General features: G+C 44.1%; 1 protein-coding gene across 3 annotated transcripts in view; it reads left to right on the top strand.

The window, feature by feature from the left end:
* Positions 1 to 2,271: 2,271 nt before the first annotated feature.
* SLC25A21 (solute carrier family 25 member 21) overlaps positions 2,272 to 14,719 on the top strand; it is a 277,131-nt gene continuing 264,683 nt past the window's right edge. Inside the window, exons 1-2 of one of the 3 annotated variants that reach the window (XM_083166219.1) lie at positions 2,272 to 2,413; positions 5,123 to 5,237. In XM_083166219.1, coding sequence (XP_083022345.1) covers positions 5,168 to 5,237 — 70 coding nt within the window. In that variant the 5' untranslated portion in view covers positions 2,272 to 2,413; positions 5,123 to 5,167. Of the gene's footprint in view, positions 2,414 to 3,329; positions 3,533 to 5,122; positions 5,238 to 14,719 lie in introns of those variants that run through there. The other 2 variants (XM_083166220.1, XM_083166221.1) reach the window with 2 other exon arrangements.

Here is a 14,719-nt window from a genome sequence, read left to right on the forward strand (position 1 = left end):
TAGGATAGTCAATGATTTCCTTTGGAAGGGTTATTCAGACCGGTTGATAATCGATAGACTGCACATGCATACGGACCGTAGTATGCCTGCGCCAGGCCTTCCTGCGATAAAATCCTGCTTCTTTTATTGATGGCTGTAAGCAAGTTGATTGACAAGAAGCCGGCGTTTGTGGTTGGTAACCGGATGAGGGGGTCCAATGTTGGACGACGTCCCAACAGCTGTGATTCAGACTGTCAGTACACCGACCGACATCGGAATCCTGACTGTAAAAATACCCGACAGTCAGGATCCCGACTGATAGGGGCTATTATCCCTCGTGGTGATCCACAACCCCCATACAGAATAGAACCCGTGGTGAGCACAGTGAGCCCACAGTGTGGCGAGCACAATGAGTCTGCAAGGGGCTTCTTTGCGCTCGCCCCGCCTATAGGAGTACCGGTGGTTGGGATTTTGATGTCGGAATATTGACCATCGGAATCCAGACTGTCGTAGCCGCATACCACACCCGTGGGAACCGGTCTGAATTACCCCATAGTGTGATCTTCCAAATGACCAATGATGTATCATCAGTGGCCATGTCCAGGAGTATGCATACACTGATGATATCAGGAGATTAAGCTGCATGTACTGACATGTATGGACGATGTGACAATTTATCATTACGAATAGCGTCATAATGATAAATAGTCCATAATATTGCAGTGTGTACATATATTATTTGTAGCATAAAATAAGAAACAGTTATCCACAGAGTAATAAATGCAGAAGTCCACTGAGTATAGTCATCAGGAATACAACTTTCACACTGAAAACCTGGGGGTGCGGTGAGGCGGTGGGGACCGGCGGGTAGTGACGGGCAGGTGGCGGAGAGCTCCGTCGGAATGGGGCACGGGAGTGTCTCGTGTGCGCATCCCCTTCCGGGTGATGGCGGGGGCTGGCGGTTGGCGATTCTATCACCAGCACCCGGCTGAATGAGCTGCGCTCCATCTGTAGGTAAACTTGTTGCATCCTGCTGGCTGTACAGGGCATATCATAGGATAGTCACTTATGGTGCATGTCTCTACAGTGAATGCGTCCTCCGACATTTTCATACCCCCACTATCCACATCGGTGTGGAGTTGATTTTATATGGTGTGGCGAGCGCAGCGAGCCACCGAGCCCCACGAGGGGACGCTGATTACTTTACATGTATTCCGTGTCCCCTCGCTGCGCTCGCCACACTATATAAATTCAACGCCACGCAGACGTGGATATTGGGGGTATGAAACCGTCGGAGGACGCATTCCGCCGCCGCTCGCCACGCTTCGGGGTGGCGTGGATATTGTGGGGGTGCCTAAAACCTCTTTGTATGTCATACAATCATATTATTGTATAGCTAATGTAATGGCATCGCACAACCTATATAATCGCATGCGATTTTGTGGGAGGTGCGATGCGATGCCCTGGGGCACACAGAGCAGTGAATAAATGACATTACACTAAAATGGCCCATGCAATGCGATTTTCCTATGCAAAATAGCCCACTAAGCAATAGTGCTAGGAAACAAGTACCGTTTGTTTTTCTTTTCAAAATGGATGGAAATAAACAATTTGAGGGCCTTTCAGTAAACAAACACATAAGTAGAAATAATAACAAAAATAAAACAATAATAATAATAGCCACAGGAGAAAAGGAGGGGAAGGAAGAAATATATATATATATATATATATATATATATATATATATATATATATATATATATATATATATATATATATATATAATAATATATATATATATATATATATATATAAACTCTGTAGCATACAGCATGGCTCTCGCACCCGGATCCCAAGCAGCTCGTAATTCCTAGGTCAGGTGTGAAAGTTAGCGCCCCCTGTGTGAGTAATGACTACACCTGCTGTGTCGGGGAACCGGGAAGGCCTAACCCGATTGTGCCCCTGAGCACCGATTTCAAGAACCGCTACTCTATTATGTACAGTAACATACTCACATCATTCTCCTAGTGTCCTCCCAGCTGTCCCAGCAAGCGCCTCTCACTGAGCATGTGCAGTGCTCCCGTTGCCGTGACAACACATCATCGGCAAATCCCGGCTGGGCTGGCGCGTCACGTGATGCCACAGGGCATCAGGTCCTCGGCGTTCATCAGGTAGGCGACTCAAGCGAACAGCTGGAGGGAAAATTTGCGACTTTCCATTGGTGGTTCAGAGGGAGGCTTGACACGCGATAGGAATCTCACTACCAATCAGGTCGCAGATGAGACAGCCGGCTTTTGCGGGTCGAGCCTCGCTGTGGTCAAAACCTAGAGCCAATCGGGACGGCTCGCTGTGGTGCATGGAGCCTGAGACACGGGGGCTGCTGACTGTGTGACTGCAGTAAGAGTATAGTGGAGGTTTCCAGCGTGAAGTCTAGGTACAGGGTAGTTGGGAATGGCTGTATCATGTGCAGCTATAATATATTCTGTATGTGTCGTTATATTGGCAGGGGCATTTTAAACTAGTCTGAAAATAAATAACTTTTAGGTGATTGGCCTATATATATATATATATATATATATAATATATATATATATATGTGTATGTATGTATGTATGTATGTATGTTGACTGACCTATATATGGTACATCGGCCAGTGCGCAGCAGGCAGGACAGATTAGTCACTGTGTATGGAGAACCCCCTGACCGATCTAACAATATATATCTGCCAGTGTGTACCCAGCAGGGACGTGCGGTGATGTTTGTGGTTGGTGAGGCACTGGCTCGGTGGTGCCAGCGCCGACAGGCTCTGTGGGGAGCATTGGGTCAAGGTTGCTTCTGCGCTGACAGGCAGGTGTGGTAGCTGCCCCCTGCATAAGCAGCAGAGACCAGAAAGAACAGCTCCTGCCTGTCAGCACTGAAAGATGCAACCTGGACCCAGCGTTAGCCATCGCTGGCTCCACCAAGCCGCCGTGGCGTCTGCCCATATACATTTTTCATTAAAAAAAAAAATGCGGCCAAATGTAATGTGTTGTGACAGAGTTGTGTATCTGTATATTTGTGTAAAGGTGTGTGTTTGTGTAAAGTGACATAGGTGTGTGTACTGTTTCTGTGTGATTGTGTAAAATAAGTGTGATTTGAAATGAAGTATATTGGTATAATGTAAAAACACTTATTTTACACAAACACACAGAAACAGTACACACCTCCACCTCTGTCACTTTACACAGACACACACTTCTGTCACTTTACACAAATACACAGATACACACCTCTGACACAACACAAACAAGTCTGTCACTTAACACAAACACCTGTGCCACTTAAAAAAAATCGCCCCCAGACACACATTACCGTTTGGCCTAGGCACTGCTTGCATCTAAGCAGCCCAGACAGACCTACAGAGCGTCCTGGGACAAGCACCTGGAGCCCAAACGAGAGCGCCGGCGGGAGGCAGAAGAGAGACACCTGACCGAATGGGAAAGGGGAGCGCAATGTGCGCAACGTGCTCCGGTGTACAGCAGGAGCTGGGAGCCGGCTTCCCCCGGCAATACAGGTCAGGGAACAAGCCGCGGCCGCACTCTAATAATGGCACTGTAGATAGGACATGACTAGAGCGGAAATAGAGAATTTGCAAAGCTGATGAAGGAGCAGTACACAGCGATCCACGCGCACCACTTCAGCCGCACATACTGAATATTATACCCAAAAGGTTCATGTAATCCGGGGTTGGGTCATCCAGCGTTGGGGAGCTCTCAGAGGTGGGAGGTTTGTACCTTTGTCTGCACCTTCCCCGGCCTCTTCGGGTCACTCCCGCTGTTCCCAGTCATGTCTCCCAGCGCCAGCTCTTCGGTCTAATAACGGCACTGTGCTGTAGTTACACGGCGGGCACCCCACCTATAGCACTGCCACGGTGACGGTCAGGGACGTGCTTTCTGCCTATATGAAAGCACACCCTTGTCACTGTGCCCAATCACTTCTGCCTCAGTGACAGGGGTGTGCTTTCATATAGGCAGAATGCACGTCCCTGTCACCGAGGCACTGCTATAGGTGCCGCCTATATGAGTTTTCTAAATGAGCATTTAGAGCCCCGGAGCTCAGCCCTGCCCACTGCCCGCCCCTGTGTCTGCTGCTTTAATATAGACAGCGGGAGGCATCGCTCTTGATGCCTCCTTAGCTAATAAAAAAAAAAGAGTACAAATTATTATAATAATACAAAGCATATACTTATGACACATAATATGTGTCATAAGTATTTTCTTTGAATTGTATTATTATATTAATCATTAATGACAGGGGAGGCTCTGCCTACCCTGACTGCACGTCCCTGGTACCCAGCTAAAGTTTTGCTATTGCAGTAGTTATCCACATAGATATAAATAAGACAATACACATGTATCCTTGTATTTAAAACATTAAAGACCTATTTGTTGTCAAACGTGTTCTAAAAGTTTTGTGTTTTTATTGCACTTTCCCCAGCACTGCAGGAGCAGATTCTAAAATGTAATTTTTGTATACCTGACCTGGAAAATGTGAACTTTTGGGGGGTCCTGAGGGCTGAGTATATGAACCCCTGTTATAGAGCAACATTCCAGTGTGATGTACTTCTCTATAGGAGGGAGTAATTGATCCATATGCCCAACAAGTGCAAAGGGTATTATCTGTTGGCACAGTGGTTCCCAAACAGGGTCCTCAAGGCACCCCAACGGTTTGAAGGATACCCATCCCAAAGCGCAAGTGATATCCGCACCATCTGTGCACAAGCATGGGTAACTTTAAATCCTGTGTTGTTGGGGTGCCTTGAGGACCACATTTGTGAACCTCTCGGTTAGGACATATTTGTTATGAGCACAGTGCTCATGAAATGCAAAGAAACAATTTGTCCATTTGCATTCATGGAAAGTTTCTCATAATTGAACTCTAGTGTATTATCTAAGTATATTAAAGGCTAAATAAAATATTAACTTTGAATACATGAATCTTGTACGATATTATTTGTAGTAGATGTTTAGCTTTCCTTTTTGTACACTAAGGGGTTAAGCTGGGAGAGTTCTATTGAAGATGGGCTGTTGTCCCATTTTAGTAAATGTACCCTGAGAATCCATGGTCTGTTCAGTAAATGCATGTCATTTTGTCCCTGTTTCAGTGACAGTTGGTGAATTATACAACTACCTTTGCCTGATTACTAAACATGGCAGCAGCATCTCCCATCAGTTTTTGGACAGAAGCTTCTCAGCAAGTCTTGGCGGGAGGATCTGCAGGTACTTTTTGATTTTAGTCTCCTAAACTAGTGGTTATCATCCGGGGAGGGACAACTGTGGCATATCTATAATGGGTGCAGTGTGCGCAGTCCCAGTGGGGCCCTGCACCAATTTTGGTAATACTTACCCTCCGAAGCTCAACGACGGGGGGTGCTGCAGAAATCACCCAAAAAATGGAGTGGCGGACAGTTTTACGCCAATTTTCACATGCGCAGTGTAGTTTGAACGCTCTAGTGCTCAGACTCCACAATGCAGCGGAGGTTCAGTAGGGTCTGAGCACAACAGCGCTGAGACCCTACTGCCTCCCGGCAGATAGGAGGGAGCCTGACCAAGGAGGCTGCACAGAGGCCTCCTCCTGAGTGGTAAGGACTCATGCTTAAGGGGTGTGGCTTGCCAAACCATTACAGAGTGCGTGGTTTGGACCCTTTTGCGTTATAATATACCAGATAAATAAAAGTAACGCACTTTAATAAATAAGCTAGGTTCATTTCACCAAAAATGGCGCATTTTGTAAAATTAAATCCCACAAATTAGATGGACCAACTTTCATCATAATTATAATATTGGTATCTACATTATTAAGTAGAGATAATGGAGGGAGCCGGACTGCAGGATAATGATAAACAATACAAATTAATGGGCAGCCACTGATTGGCTGAGAGGGGGGGAGCGTCGGGCACGGGTTGCGCCCATGGGAATGCTCAGCGTTTCATGGGCTTTCCATGCAAATGGTGCTGTGATGTTGGTGCCGGGGGCAGGCAGCTGATGTCACCAGATATCAGCCGCCCGCCCCTGTTCATGAGTCATCAGAGAGCAAAACATCCATTTGCATGCAAACGGGGACATTCACCGTGTGAAGGGGAGTAGCGTTTAGTTGGCTTGCAATTCACAGCTTTGCAAGCCAGAAAGACCTCCATTTTGTGTGAGAATACAACGGACTCTAGAAAACTGCAGGTGGGGAGACAGTTGATCACCTGGCACAAGTACAACTACTAAGATCCCACAAAGTACAGGGTGCTATTGGCATAAATACTTCAGATGGGCTTTGTAGCCAACCACATACAAGCCTGGAGTCCCATAAATGTTTCATGGGTTAAATGTGAAATTCCAAGAAAGTATTAGCTGATAAAAGATCTATAACAATATCATTAGTTGTTCAGTTTAAGAACACTTCATCTCCATTGCATGTCTATGCCCACATCTGCTACACAATGATAATCATCCTATATACCATCTGCCTATGAGGTGAAGACCTGGGACTGATATTTGTGCACCCTGAGTGGCAGGTTGTGCCTGTAGAGGTGTTCCCAAAAGAGTAAAGCTGTGATGCTGTTCCTGGTTGTAATTCCCCTCAATCAATAATCCTTTTCTATTCTCTGAAATTAATTGTGCTCAGGGCCGCCAACAGGGGGGGACTGTGGGGACCAGAGTCCCGGGCAGACAAAGGGTCCCGGGGCCCAGCGGTGTGCATTGTCAGCATTGGAGACAAACAACCAGCCCAACTACCAGGACGCACATGCAGATGGGGCAGCTCATCAAGTTCCGCTCACAATTGCTGTCCCGTCTGCATATGCGTCTTGGGCATAGGCGTGCGCAGACCCCTCTCACACATGCTGCCTGCTGCAGCAGTGACCGTGGACATGCCATTGAGCCCCCCCCCCCCCCCCACACACACACACTTCCGCAGTGATGTCACCCCTGTGCGCCCTCCTGCCAGCCTGCTCTCTGTGCCATGCCTACTGCCATCAATGCAGAGAGGTGAAGGAACAGGCACAACCCTGGAACTGGAACATATTTGACTCCTAATTTGGGCAGCTAGTAGCAGTTGTACGGCAGACAAGAGGCAGCATTGTCAAATGTGAGTAGGTGCTACAGCCATAGGGGAAAGGGGGAGATAGGGTCAAGGGGAATACAATTTATTAGCAATCTGATCTTCAAAGTTTCTTTCTTTGTTGCAAATTGCTTATTGACTTTCCTAAAAAAAAACTGCAATAGTATTATTCTAGAGATGTAATTAATTTTAATTAGCATTTTTAGGGGCTGTGATGTTAGCAGTGATTATGTGTTTGTTATTAAGACTTGAATTTGCACTAATTTCTTCCCAACCAACCCCGACATGCTCCCTGGGAGAGGGGGCCCTGCCAATTTTGTTAGTCCCGGGCCCCACGGTTTCTTATGGCAGCCCTGATTGTGCTTCTCTCTGAATCTCCTGATTATACAAATAATTGTGTGGATTTCAGGGCGTTTGAAGACACACAGATTATTAGAAGTTTTAAACACTCATGAAGCCTAAGGGGATGGCAAATAGGCTTGTTTCATGAGTATGTACATTTGTGCTGGTAACCTGTATGCAGAAAAATACAATTACCTGGACAGGAGATGGGTAACAAAAGGTAGAAGTGTTTATACAGTACTCTGACTTCTATAGTGTGCTCGGACTATAGGAAACGCAGGAACAAAAACTAAACCATATGTTGTCTGTCTTAGTGTCAAATTTATATTTCCACAATATTATCAGAATTCATAGGAAAATACCTGAAATGTATGTACTCATTAATTGTGATTTGGGGCACCTGGGACTTCTAATTTGGGAGAAGTCTTGTTTATAGTAATTTTATAGCCTATATAAGTGAGTAATGTGAACATATATTTCTTGTTGCGATACTGTTTTACTTTCAAGGCGGCCGATATATCGGATGCGATATCAGCCGATATATTGGCCGATCTGATGTGATTTTTTTACCTGTTCATAACCCCACTATCCACTACGCATAGAGTTGATATTATAAAGTGTGGCGAGTGCAGTAATCCGCGCATCCCCTCGCAGGGCTCGCTGCGCTAGCGCTAGTGTGTACGGTTCCCGGCCAAAATCTCGGGAAAATTTCACAGGATTTCAACCCTGCTAGGGAGCAGGGTTGTTCCTGAGTTCAACCCATGGTCCTGGCCAGTTTGAAAGGGGTATTGGTACTCACCTGGGTTGCCGGTCGAGGCCGGGGGAACCACACAGGCGGCGGGTGCAGATTATAGGACAGGCGGCGGATGAAGATGACGCAGCTCTCCGGTGCCCTCACTGCAGCCGGTGAGCTGCGTCTTCTGCCCCCACCGTTTGACCTGTCATCTGTGCCCGCCACCTGTGTGGATCCCCCCGGCCTGCACCGAGGACTGGCAACCCGGGGTGAGTACTCTCCGCCGCAATCCCGCCTCCTCTTTCCCACACCAGATAAGGCAGGGACTTTTCTGGTGTGAAAGGGGCCACAGCGGGGAATGCCAAGGCATGATCCCTGGGCCATATTCCCGAGTGGGTCCCTGCATTTTCTGGTGTGAAAGGGGGTATATGCGTTGTACTACTTTTTGTAAATAAAGTGTTGCTTTATTAGTCTATGTTCAAATTTTTATATATATATATATATATATATATATATATATATATATATATAGTATAGAGAGAGAGGAGCAGGGGTTTGGCACTCCTTGTGACAAAAATGCAGCTACGCCGGTGCCAGCACAAAACAGATATAGAAGACTTGCGGTGGGGCACTCTTGGCAATTGTAGAGAAGCAAAAAGATTTGCCAGCTGGTTTTCAAGCAGCAACGTTTTTAATTTATTGTTCAAATTGTCGACAATTTGAACAATAAATTAAAAACGTTGCTGCTTGAAAACCAGCTGGCAAATCTTTTTGCTTCTCTACAATTGCCAAGAGTGCCCCACCGCAAGTCTTCTATCTATCTATATATATATATATATATATATTTATATATATATATATATATATATATATATATATATATATATATATATATATATATATCTATAATTGCATGTGTTGTATCACTCAGGGAAACCCAGCACTGTTTAAATCTCTTTCACTTTTAGTTTATCCACGGAGGGAACTCGCACACCCCTCATGGACAGCAGCTAAGTGACAGCACCTAGTGATCAGTTATTACTATTTTCAAATCTGTTACAAAACACACTCTTTGATAAAGTTTTTAGATCAATAAGGTTAAACTAGAACTAGCAGGAGAAGTTTGGGGACCTGTCGCCCATTTTATTTCCATGGGTGGTGACAAGCAAGAGAGGTTTATGGTATAGCGGCAGAGTGATTGATAGACTATTAATTGTGAGTATTGCTTTAGGCTCTGCCTTTGCTACATCAGAATTTGGAGATCTTCACAATCATAACGGTCCTGATGCAAGTGTACAGCCTTTCAGGGTGATACAGTGATTGGCTTTGATCAAAACCCAATCAGAGGCATAACCTATAGTAGACTGACAAATATATACAACTACTAACAAAAATCCTAGATGGTAATTGAGAACAAGCTGCACTCTGGGAGGAATGTGCTGAGCCAGTATCTTACTCAGTAGGTGAAATGTGATGTTTCTGACTCAGTCTAATGAACTGGACTTTAGCATTTAAGGCACGGAAGTATAATTTAACTTATTTTGTGATAAAACAGTGTACGTTCTTTAGCACGGGAGGAAGTATTGCTCAAAGCCATCTACCTATAATATTATTTCTATATGCTGTTTCCCCAGTAGGACTTAAAGTGCTCTAAATTTAGCATTTTATGAACGATGCAAAATTCACTAGAGAGCTAAGTATTTGGGTTGGTTCCTTTTTGATTTAGAAATGAAAAATGCATTAAACAGGGCCCTCTCACCTTATGTACTTTTCTTAGAATATATATATATATATATATATATATATAGTACTTGTGTATTATCACGGCGCCCCCGATGCATGACATACACCCGATGCACTGCGATGCGATGTAAGCCCCCTATACAATGTTAAATTGTATAAGCACCCTAATGGGTGGTTACAATGTTAAATGCACCCCCACGCCACCCCCCCAGTATGAACGTGAACCCGATGCGTGGCGAGCGCAGCAGTACGCGTCCTCCGACCTTTCCATAGCCCCACTATCCACGTCGGCGTGGAGTTGATTTTATATAGTGTGGCGAGCCCGAAGCGTGGCGAGCGCACGCATATACCTGTGAAGTCATGCGCGTCCCCTCGCGGGGCACGCTGCGCTCGCCACGCTTCGGGCTCGGTGGCTCGCTGCACTTGCCACACTATATAAAATCAACTCCACGCCGACATGGATAGTGGGGGTGTGAAAAGGTCGGAGGACGCGTACCGCCGCCCCTCGTGCGCTCGCCACGCTTCAGGTTCACATTAATAGTGGGGGTGCATTTAACATTGTAAGCACCCATTAGGGTGCTTATACAATTTATAATCGCATCGCATCGCATTGTATGCCATATACAATGCCATACAATTTTAACATTGTATGACATTGGGGAACATCGCGCGATATCACATACCATCGCATGCCTTATGGTCTGTGATGCGATGGGTGCCGTGATAATACACAAGTAATATATATATATATATATATATATCTCAAGAGGGGAGACCGCACTTTAAGACACAGCAGTGGGGTGGCCAACAAAGGGTTAATATACCCACAATATAGTTCTTTCCCAAGATCCGAGGTGTGGGGCACTCGCCAAAACAACATTAATCCATAAACGTGTTGTGAATCAACTGAATTTCTTTTATTTCATCACGCAGTCACATTCGTGTATCATGACAAATCCAAACATGCCCCAACGTTTCGGTCCTTATACAGTGGACCTTTAACAAGGAGCTTAATGTTCGGTAGGGAATCAAATAAGTCAGCCGTATGAAGCAACAATAAACCTCATCCTGGAGGAGATCTGTGTGGATATATATATATATATATATATATATATAGAACGTAGTAGTGTCCGGCACTCCCCGCTAACTGGAGCTTCTTGTGCCCGGGTGCCTTCCCCTGTGGCGATTTCTCACTCCACCAATACACTCTGTCAATAATAGGCGTCACTCCGGGGCTTACGTGAAAAAAGCTTAGTGGAAGTTTATTATTCCTTACGGTCAGACCGTAAGGAATAATAAACTTCCACTAAGCTTTTTTCACGTAAGCCCCGGAGTGACGCCTATTATTGACAGAGTATATATATATAAATATATATATATATATATATATATATATATATATATAAAATATATATCCACCCTGATTATTGCTTCAGTGTCCTGTCCCCTGATGCAACTATCCATATTTATCATGTTCTTGTCCTAATTTGTCTTGTACTGTCATTCGTTATTTGTTTTTTGTGCATTTATGTATTGTTAGGCGCTGCGGAACCCTTGTGGCACCATCTAAATAAATGATAATAATAATTAATAAAATGTGTGAGTATACAGGTCTGTTTTTGAAGGTTTCTACAGTAGAGGCTTCTGTGTGGGGAAGCGAATTTCAGATACTCTGAGCCTAAAGCTAAAATCATGAGAATTTAAGAAATATTTGTAGTTCTTCAGCTTTATGTCAAAGTAGGCAAGTTGGTGTATAAGGAATCAAATCCTGTTGCATGTATGTTGGACAGCCTATGAGCCAATCCTGAAATAAGATATATAAACCTGCTTTTGTGGGTCAGTCAGGGTGAGCGATAGGAGCAGGGACCCAATTACAACACCATAGCAACATTTTTAATGCCCCCCCCCCACCGCCGTTGCTACTACAATGGACAAAGAGGGCGAGGGACAAAGGGGTGTCAAGAGAGACTGAGATGATCAAGAAGAAAGAGAGGAAGGTTTTAATGGAGGAGTTAAATCCAATAAAGATGGTGAGACATACTCTCCGTCTGTCATCATGTTTTACTGGTACAAGATGTACTTTTTGAGAGGCCCGATTGCCATAAGAAACATGGAAATTGATGGCCGATAAGAACCACTTGGCCCATCTAGTCTGCCCATGTACTTCCACACTAGGGTTACTTTTTGTCGGGAGCCAGTTAACCTACCAGTATGTTTTTGGATGGTGGGAGGAAACCACACAAGCATATGGAGAATATACAAACACAAGACGGTTGGGAATCAAACCCATGATCTTAGTGCTGTGCGACAGTAATGCTAACCATTACACCATCCATGCTGTCTCGGAAGGCTCTGCCAGTAACCAATGAAGAATTATATTCTTTAGAACTATGGGGGTCATTCTAGTTATTTGGAGGGGCTGAATTCGTCCCCGTTCCAATGTTCTTGGGACTGCGCATGCCCTCTATTATGCGCATGTGCAGCTATTCTTTGAGAATGCCTTCAGCGACTTGCATAGTCACCGAGCTGCTCGCAAGGATCGGGGCAGGCCAGGGGCGGACGGCGGCGGTGATCACCCATGGGAACGCCCAGAAAGAGAGTTACATTTGGGTGGGGTGTGTTGAAACTGAAATCTAAATTGCAGTGTAAACATAATGCAGTCAGTATTTACCCTGCACAGAAACAAAGTAACTCGCCCACATGTAACTCTCTGTGCACATGTTACATCTGCCCCACCTGCAGGGCAGCATGGTTTTGCCCATTTTGAGAACAAATTTGTACTGCGATCAGATCTGAATAATGGCCATAACCTAGCTTAATGGTTCAAATGTTGCTTAATCATTTATAGTAAATGGTACATATTAATTATTGGGTCTTAGATCCGTAAATTAGAATTTCTTAACGTCGTAATGTTATCGCTAATGCAAACCCTTCACTTCTGTACATGCATAGTCTGCTGACCACACATGCGGGAGTGGGGAGTTCTGGGGAGGAATCCTTTAGATCCCTCTCCTGGAACTTTTTGGAAAAGGAGATACGGTCACTATGGTAGGTCGACTTTTTGACTGTCGACCTTCCCATTGTTGACCTAATGCTTGTGACGACCATCCAACCCTGTCGACCTTAGCCATATCGTCCTATTGCATGTGTCGACCTAAGCCCTGTGGTCGACCTAATGTATGTCGACCTTCATTGAGTCAACCATATGACCCATACCCTTGCAAAACGTAGTCCATAGGCCATAGCAACAAACGCCATCTGGAGATAATGTTAAATACCATTGCCACGCTGCTGTAGCTCGGTAAATTTGGCAAAGAAGCGACCCCCATTTGAGACCTGTGAGAGCAACTTTCGTGAGCAAATATGAGGGACTGCTGCATATAATGACCTGGGATGTTACCTTATATAGGAAATATAATCTTTTTTTACACAACTTTTTTTTAAAATTTTAATTTATATAACAAATGCGAGCGACGCTGGTATCGGTAGCGGGTATTTTGCGCATCTCACAGATGCTGTTACTCAAAGGGCTAAATAAAAAATCTGTCCTTTGTATTTAGTAATATAATCAGATTTCATTAATAAAAAAAATAGTCATGCACCATCCAGGATGGCCACATGATGGCGCACTAGAGTTATTTTTATATAGAGTTCCAGAGAAGAACAGCTTTTCTGTCTATAAACTCATAATTGCTGGAATTCTTCCATCATAAATGACAAGGGATGGGGATTGGGGGAGGGGGGGGGGGGGGGGGGGGACTCCAGGTGTTTGTATTCTAGGATTGAAAATATATATGCATGGATGTATGACATACGTACGTCTAGCCTTCTTGCACGTTAAACAGCCCTTCTTGTTGTGCCATACGCTGGCCTCTTTGCGAGTGACTTTTAACATTACAATGTGTCTTTTAATCTAAAACCAGTGCGAACAGTACGAACAAGCAGCCTCTGCTGATTAAAATATGCAGCATACCTATATTCTGTATGTATTTGCATACAAAATGCTGCATTAGTGTTTTCCAGTAACACTGTAACATAACATTTTGTACGCAGCCGCACGTCACACACAGAATATAGACATGCTGCGTATCATATTAATCAGCAGAAGCTGCTTGTTCATACTTTTTGCATGAATTTGCAAGAGATATCGGCACTCAAAGGGTTAAATGTTAAAATGTCGATTGCGATGTAAGTATCAAGAAGAAAGAGGACGGTTATCGTGTGTGCGTGTGTATATATATGTATATATATGTATATATATGTATGTATATATATATATATATATATATATATATATATATATATATTTATTGATCAATGGAGACATGATACTTGTATTTACTGGAAAAGAGTCAACTGAGTTTGTTGTATAGATTTATAGTTTTGTTGTATAGATTTAGATTTAGTTATATGTCAAATTCTGGTTGAACTGGTTTGTGTTTGGTTGCCAAACTTATGTGGCCCCTCGAGGCATAAATTAGTCCTTTCAGAGATCTTCTAAGGGTGGTGTCACATCAGCATTCAGCAGCAGAAGAGGTTTGGTTAAAAAAGACTGCAGCCTGAACACTTCAACATAATGTCCAAGCGGTTTCCCAGCAGCTGTTTAATGAAATAACATACTCCTCTGAATCACTCTGCTGGCCCAAAATGTTCCTTTCAGTTTTTTTAGCATCTGACAGAGCAGGAAAACTGCCTGTGTGACACCTTGTAGGCAAAATCTGTTCATTTCAATAAGAAAAACATAAAAAAACAATAATGAAAACGTATGCTATTCAATCAGGATGTTTTATGTAGACTCAACTCGACTTTAGCTAACAGTTTTGTGCATAGGAG

This window comes from Crinia signifera, chromosome 12 (assembly GCF_055691185.1).
Source record: "Crinia signifera chromosome 12, ASM5569118v1, whole genome shotgun sequence".
NCBI classification, from domain to species: domain Eukaryota; kingdom Metazoa; phylum Chordata; class Amphibia; order Anura; family Myobatrachidae; genus Crinia; species Crinia signifera.